At 51.9% G+C, this 7,968-nt stretch overlaps 1 protein-coding gene across 29 annotated transcripts in view; it reads right to left on the reverse strand.

Annotated features, from left to right (window-relative positions):
* The window catches only part of Tcf7l2 (transcription factor 7 like 2), a 181,634-nt gene extending 176,895 nt beyond the window's left edge, over positions 1-4,739 (reverse strand). For 7 of the 29 annotated variants that reach the window (XM_051200056.1, XM_051200053.1, XM_051200045.1 and 4 more), the window contains exons 1-3: positions 4,017-4,738; positions 3,704-3,770; positions 3,349-3,473 (exon numbers count right to left, since the gene is read on the reverse strand). In XM_051200056.1, the coding sequence (XP_051056013.1) occupies positions 3,349-3,473; positions 3,704-3,770; positions 4,017-4,205 (381 nt within the window). In that variant the 5' untranslated portion in view covers positions 4,206-4,738. Of the gene's footprint in view, positions 1-3,348; positions 3,474-3,703; positions 3,771-4,016 lie in introns of all 29 variants that reach the window. The other 22 variants (XM_051200052.1, XM_051200055.1, XM_051200054.1 and 19 more) reach the window with 5 other exon arrangements.
* Between the last annotated feature and the right edge of the window lie 3,229 nt (positions 4,740-7,968).

Here is a 7,968-nt window from a genome sequence, read left to right on the forward strand (position 1 = left end):
TTGAAAAGTGTTGTCAAAACAATCAGGGGTGAAGGTGGGGGGTGGGAACACAACAGGGAAGGTCCTGCGTTAACCCTTCACACTCCAGGGCCTCAATCTTTTCTGTCAGGAAGAATTATGTTGTTTGAGAAAGTCAAAAACATCCATTTTTCGGCAAGCCAGAAAAAAAAAAAAAAAAAAGGAGTTGCCGGGCTAAATAAAACCTCCTCAATGAATAGGCTGACTCTCTATTTCCTTAAAATGCTCCATTCCAAGTTCAAAAATGAATTCAAGATGCTGTTACTTATCTGCTCAACTAGTAGCTAACAGCTCCACTGACAAGCAAATGCTTTGGGTAGATGAGGCCGTGTGCCCTTCAAATGAAATCTCTCGCCTCTCACAGGTCTACCACCGCAGACCTACCTCTTGCAAGCCAGAAGGAAAAACAGAAAAGTAAAACTTCCCCTCCTGATGGACTTTAATCCTGTAACAGTACTCTCTGAACGCTGTTACCTGAATCTTAATATTGGTACTTCAGCCCTTCCCACCTACTTAACTAGACTTCTCCTTACTGTGTTTTTCTATCTGAACGTACCCTCTTCATAAGCCATTTCTATTGCTGTATCAAAGATTAAATTAATGTTCTGAGGAAATCTTTGTTGTTTTAAAGTAAAATCATTACTATCAAGCTCTGCAGCTTCTTTGGCAATTAAAAGATTGTTCTAGAGATGATTTATTATTCATCAAAAGCCGATTTAATGATACTCCTTAATTCTTTACATTCTTAAGCAGAAATCAGGGTCCCAGCGAGTCTATTTTTCAAAGGATTCTGCCCTTTAGCCGGTACTGTTCACAAGTAACAGAAAATGCACCAAAAAGCTCCCCGGCCAAGAGGAAGAGAATGAATAAGCTTATCCCTAATTTGTGTTTACAACTCAGAAGTCAAAACCAGACCCTATGAAACCCTGAGAATTTCAGACCCCAGACCGCTACCGCTGGCTTGCCTGTGGGTTCCACCCGGGGCTGTATCGAATCTGGAATTGACAAGCTGGCCCTAGCGTCCAAAGACTCTAGAGGGCCATACAACCGCCTCTCAGCTCAAAGCTCCGCTCAGCAGCCTAAATAAATAACTTCAATTTTGGAACACTCAAGCTTACCCAGGTAAGGGAAAGGAAAGAAGCAAAGGCGGCGTGCACAAAGATGTCTGATTTCTGGCACGCAAATACTAACAGCCTACTGGGTTCAGAAATGCCTTCTCAGAGTCAATCTGATGTCACAGCACAGGGCCACCCGCTATGTCCACAATTAAAATAACTAGACGCTGTCTATTCCTACAAAGCCCACAAAGGGGGCCGTGGGTTGGGAGCCTTCCTTGTCTCACCGGGAAATCATTTATTTGCCTTTAACAATTTCCCTGTTTCCTAATTACAGCACAACACAACTGTGTGGGTTTGAAGCAATGGTGTGGCAAGATCGCCAGCGGTCACGGACGTGCAGTTTGAAAAGGGTCAAGAAAGCCAACAAGCCTGCCATCCAAGCCCGATATTCAGATGGCCTTTCTGGTGGCTAAGTGGATTTTTAAATAAAAGGAAAGAGGTCTGCGTCCTAAGGAGAAGGGGAGGAGGGGAGGAAATTCCCAGGATAACTTTGGAATGTTGCTGCGTCTAGTTTGCTAACACACCGATTCTTTAAGATCCCGTCAGCTACCAAGAAAAATACCAGGCGCCGCTTCCGAGGCCGCCGAGCAGCCTCCGGAAAGCGCGGGCCCTGCTGGGCGAGGTCAGGCTGTACCTCAGTCCCGGCTTCCAAGGAAGCCAGGGCCCTAGGGGGCTGGGGGTGGTGGTGATTGTTTCTCTTTCTTAGGCATTAAAAAAAAAAAAAAAAAATTACCGGTCTAGCGTGCTCTCGCCATTCCGCCAGAGCCAGGAGGAAAGGGGAAAAAAAAAAAAAAAACAAGTCAAACCTGATAGTTAATATTTTAATGCTTAAAAGCACTTGTAGATTTGGCTGACTGCAATGCCAGCACTGCTCAATAGTGGGAACATTATTTCAGACTGCCACCTTAAATGAGCGAAGAAGGAAAAACAAAACTAATGTGTGTAAACACGAGGTAGCGACTACGGCCAGAGGTGCAAAGTGACAACCCCGGGAATCCCGGCACAAACGTGGCTGGAGAGTCTAGAGCTCCGCAATCCCGGCTTTTTAGGGGGGAGGGGGAGGCAGGGGACAGTGTGAGGGCAGGGGGCAGAGGCCCCGGCTGAGGGGGGTGAGCAGGAACAAATGTCTGCGGAGGGCTCTGGAGGTGCGCCGCAGGAAGCTCCCGGGGAGCGTGGCACCCCGCGCCGCCCTGGGCCTCTCAAAGTTGGGTAGCCGTTCCCCAGGAAGGGAGGCATCCCCAAGCCTCCTGCACCTCCTTGAAAGCGCTCGCCGCGGCCTCTGCCACCTCCCCAGGGGCCCTCAGCGAGGTGGTCAAGGAAAGGAAGGCCTCCTCCACATGCCATCCGAAGGCACCGAATTTCCCTCGACACAAAAGTCCACTCAAAACAGGCCATCCTGACTACACACAAACCCAGGAGCCCTCCAAACGGGCCTTCCCAACACGCACAGCTCGCAGCGAGTAGCGTGGGGCAGCCAAGCCCTGGCGGGTCTGCAGAGAAAAACATGCACAGGGCCCCCGGGCCTGCGAGGGGACCAAGCCTGGCAAACGTGACCTTCCCGTGGAAGAAGGGGCCAGGAGGCCCGCGAGCTTGCGATCGACACTAGAAAGCTACAGAAACGACCGGCTAGGGAAAAGCTCCGGACGCTTCCGCGGGGCCGAGGCTGCGCGCTCAGCACCGAAGCCAAAGGCACCGGGAATCGGCGCTGCACGCCGGGGCCCGGGCCCTGGCCGGCCCGGCCTCGCAGCCAGCAGCCTAAGGGTTAACCTGGGGGAAGCCCAAGACGCACAGAAGAGGGAAGCGAGAGAGGGAGAAGAAAGAACCAGAGTCCTCTTCCCAGGGACGAGAAACGAACACCGCTAGCAAGGGGGTGGGGTGGGGGGAGGGAGGGGGAAATCGGGGCTCAAAAGAAAAAAGGAAGGGAAGGGAAAGGGAGAAAGGGGGAGAAGGAAAAATTAAAAGTTCTGATTGGCATCCCACCGCCCCGGCAGAGCCCTGCCTGGGGAAGAGGAGGCTCCCCGGACCGCGAGGCGAGCACAAGGAAAGCCAGAACATGGCGAAGCGCGGACAAACGCAGTCCACAAAAGGCAGAGAAAAAGTTTGGAGAGTTCGGGCCGCGAGGGGGGAGGGGAGGGGGGAGGGGCGGGGCGGGGGAGGGGCAGGGCATGCGGGGCCGGCGGGCGGGCAGGGCGGGGAGCGCGGTGGCACTTACGGTTCGGGCGGTGGGCGAGAGCGATCCGTTGGGGAGGTAGGGGCTCGTCAGGTCGGGGATCATGATGAAGGGGTAGCCGGGATACGGTGGCCCCTTAAAGAGCCCTCCATCTTGCCTCTTGGCCGCTAACATGGCGGGGCGGCGGAGGGGACGGCGGCGGCCGCGCGGCGCGGGAGAGAGCGGGAGAAACTTTTTAGCAAGTGTCCCCCCGAGGGCCGCGCGCGTCCCCGGGGCCCGGCCGGCGCGGGAACTCGGGGAGGGTGGGCAGGGAGTGGGGCGAGGGCACCCGCCAGGCCGACCCCGGGGAGGGGGCAACGCGGTCGCGCGGCTTTGGGGGCGCGCGGGGCGCACTCACCTTCTTCCAAACTTTCCCGGGATTTGTCTCGGAAACTTTCGGAGCGAGGCGGAGGCCGTCTTTCCGCCTTCCCGGAGGGGCGAAGTGGGGAGGGCGAGGGGCGATGGCCGCGCCGAGGGGGTGCGGGGGAGGGAGGGTCGGCGGGGAAAGGGGTGCAGAAAAACACGGTTACAAGTTTTTGCAGTCGGCAGCCCGGGCCCCCGTCCGTGCCGCCCGCCGCCCCGCAGCCCCGGCCCGCCTCGCCTTCCAGCCCCAGGCTCCGAGCCCGGGAGCCCGCAGGAGCAGCCCCGCCAGCCCGAGGGGCTCTTCCTACCTCGGAATCGGAGGAGCTGTTTTGATTCGTCTCTGATTCATTGACCAGAGACGACTTGACATCGGCTAAATCCCTCTCCGCCGAGGAGTTTTCCGAGTTCTTCTCCTCCTGCTCGCCCTCGTCTTTGAAGGAGATCAGCTCGTCGTTAGCGCCTAGGTCATCTCCTCCACCGCCGTTCAGCTGCGGCATTTTTTTTCACCCACCAGCAGCAATTTTGGAAGAAAAATGAAGGAGGAAGAAAAGCAAAAAAAAAAAAAAAAAAGTTTGCGAGCCCCCCCAAAAAAAATATTGCAAGAAAAACACCAGTCCAAGGTTAACTTTTTTTTCCTGCTTTGGGGTCTTTCTCTCCTGGGGAGGGGAAAAGAGGGAGGAGGGGAGAGGAAGGGGGAGATCTTCTGCACGCGTGAGTTTGGGTTTCTTTTTTCTCTCGTTCCCAAGGATCCGATCAATGTTGCAAAAAAATAATAAATAAAAAAGGGGGGTTAAAAAAAAAACAACAACAACAAGTCAGATATAAGAGCAGAGGGGGGGGAAGCCGAAGACACCGAAGGAGCTCGTGCCGCTCGGATTTGAGTGAGTTGAAGTTAGACTGAGCTTTTCAGTTCAAAGGCGGCGCTGATTGACAGATAGAAAAAGGGGGATCGAAATCCGGAGGAACGGAGTAGTCTGGGAGCGGAGATTATTGACAGGGCGAGAGGAACACACTCGCCTTAATGAGATGCCAGGGGGCGGGGCGAGCCCGGTGACGTTTGCATAAATAAACAGCCGGGGTGGGCGGGGCGGGGGCGGCCAACAATGATCCTTTAGGCGCCGGGAGAGGCAGCGGGGCGGGCCGGGGCCGCGGGAGGCGCGCGGGGTGCGGGGTGCGAGCCGGGCGCCCGGACGGTGCGGGCCTCGCTCCTGGAGGGGGCGGGTTCCGAAGGACAATGCGGACCGGGAGAGGAGGGGAAGGGGGTGGCAACCGAGTCCGGAATCTGAGCCGGGCAAGGCGGAAGGAAAGCCCACTTGGGGGGCGGGGAAGGGGAGAGGCCCAGGAAAAGTGTCGGCCCGAAGTCTTGAGGATGGGGACCAGCGGGGGAGGGCTGTGGGACGTGGGGACGGGGAGCCCGGTGGTTAGCCCCGCAGAGAAGTCGGACGCCCCCGGGGGCGGGATGAGGCACAACTCTGCCCTGGGAAACCCTGTGGAAGCAGTGGGCCTGGGCCGCCCTCAGTCAAGGAGGTTAACCCACAACTGTAATGACAGTGAATCATGTCACTAAATGCGAAGATCTACTCGCTTAAATATGCCAAGAAGGCGTTTTATCCAAAACAACAAATACTTTAGGTTCGACTGGAATACTAAAAATATCCTTAAGGGAAATGTAAAGTTGTTGGGTCTTTTTTTTTTTTTTTTAAACTGACGTTGGAAGTAGGAAGTGATGTCGGATCCAAAGTCCGTTCTGACTTTGGAGGTGAAAAGTTTGGGCGTTAACAGCGCCAGGGAAAATAAAAGTGAAAGTCACAGCAAGCCCTGGGGATGAGTTGGCTGTAGTTGTTCTCTAAGGGGGTCTGAGAGGAAATGCCCAGAGGCTGTAGATGTTGGTGAGACAGTCACCAAAGCTGGCCTAGCCCAGGATTTGAGACAGGTATTTGTTGGTCGTTAGGCTCTGGGAGAGCACATTGATTTGCTATGATATGAGCAAGAGAATTACGTTAAAGGAGGAAGGGTGCTCCTGGATGGTAGAGTCCAACGAGAAGTGAGCCCGGAATTCCAATGGGAAAAGAGACGCCAAAAGAAGAAGAAATCATAGGAACTGGCAAGTTACTATTAGGTTCGATATTATTCTGGGGCCCGCGATGCATTAGATTAGCCCACCGTCCCCTTTAAAAAGCTCATCTGTTGTAGATTACTAAAAGTAACCAATTTACTGTGAAATATTTAAGAGAGTTTGGGGTTTCAACAAAAACTGTTCTCCACGTTCAGGCCTCAGAAAGAAGACAACTGAAAATAATGATACTGAGATTGACAAGGCCAGCGAATTCCCCTGCACTGGAAAGAAAAACTCCCAAGCACATTAGCACACTAAAGCAGAAGGGTTCACACAAAACCAAGATGGGATGGATGGGGGCTGCAAGATTCACTAACCCACAGCTCCCATATTCATCAGGAAATCAGGAGTGCAGGGAGAAGGAGCCTGGAAAAAATAAATAAATAAAAATAAAACAAAACAAATGTGTGCATTTCATCGGATGGATTGCACGGGACACAAAGTGGAGGGCTAATTAGTCTCAGCAGGTAGGGCTAACCTTCAGACTTCATAAATAAATAAGACAGTGCAGTGTCTAGGAGGGAGCGTGGAGACAGAAAGGGGAATATTTCAAGACACCAAGTAGAAACACAAAACACAGGTCTGTCTAGAGTCCGTATAGATGACTGACCCCCTTCCTGGGTCCTTCCACAGAGCGTCTGTAGACTCCACACCTAGCCAAACAGTGCAGCTCTACACACTTGTTAATCACCATCTATGTATAACTAGTACCCAAGATGGTTTCTGTACCGTATCGTATAGACTATGCCAAGTGCTGTTTGGGGCTTCATGATATAAATGGGGACACTTTCCCACAAACTCTGCTCTATGACCAATTCTTTGTCCTGTGGGGATGGGTTTGGGTTCTTTTTGTATTTTCCTCTACCTCTGATCTGAAACAAGTTGAATAATGGGGTCTTCTGTGTCCCTTACAGGATTGATTGTACAATAAAAGGTTATGCGTATACTAAATTGAAATAGTTAAAAAGTGTCATTGTGTTTAACACACTGCATTTTTACCATGTAAATACTGTCTTCGGTGACCAATACCATCATCTAGTTTGGCACAGCCTTATTTTTCTCACTCAAAGGGAACCTTTGCATCATCCCTTAAATCTCCAACTTAACTGATTAAAAAGTTATTCCATAACAGGCCATACGCCACATTTAATTTCATTGTTTCTTGCCGTAAGAAAGGGAAAGAAAGCAACAAGATCTCTATTGACCTCTAGTCCCTGTTGTTGCTTATGGTGGTACCCAGAAGAGCAAGGGGAGAGGGGAGGGCAAGGAATGCCACCTGCAGGAAGCAAAATAAAACATTATTCAAAAATGAAAGGCCAGATTGGCCCACCATGTGGGCCTGCAGCTTACAGATTTGGCAAGAATTCTTTAAATGCCAGTTGGCTTGTGCATGAGCATTGGGGTACCTTCTCTGTAAGCCCTGATGACTTTTGCTTTAAATGACTGAATTCTGACCAAATGGCAAAGATGCTAAAATTTCAAGAAGGCCTCCAGACTGGTTCTAATGCTGGCTTGAGCCTTGGGAGGCGTTTGGACATCCTGGTCTTTCATGTGGGAGTGGGCAGAGTGAATGGACAAACTGTCCTGGTCTCTCATTATTTGGAGCCCCTAGCTGGGCCAGCCCAGGTCCCCAAGCGCCACCCCATCCTCTTTACTTCATGTCTGGTCTTGCCTGCAGCCTTCCTTCCATCGACTTTCTTCTGGTGGGTTTGTGTTTACACTGGCAGCCTGTATATTGCCTTGAAATGTAAGTGAACAGACTAGCCAGATGTGACTCAAGGTCAGGAGGCAGAAGCCTGATGTATAGAGTAAATGACAGAATAGCTACGTTTACATATGAAGGGCCTTACATATGATGTATGTCTACATAAAGAAATGCATCTTAAGAGAATAGGCTGCCTGGGAGAACGGGGTGTGGTTCCTAACCCTGAGTGTGAGAAGGTGGCTGCTGTTCACACCACTCACCCTCTAGGCACAGGGGAGGGGAAGGAGGTGATTACTGAAATATGACAGTGATAGATTGGCCGTAAACCATATTACCTGTGGCCTCTTCGCCCTGCATCACCTTGGGGGTGAGGTATGGATTATTTTCTGGTGTGCTTTTTATATTTGCAAGAGTCCATGAGTCTATAGTTTTCTCCCAG

This window comes from Phodopus roborovskii, unplaced genomic scaffold (genome assembly GCF_943737965.1).
Source record: "Phodopus roborovskii unplaced genomic scaffold, PHOROB, whole genome shotgun sequence".
NCBI lineage: Eukaryota > Metazoa > Chordata > Mammalia > Rodentia > Cricetidae > Phodopus > Phodopus roborovskii.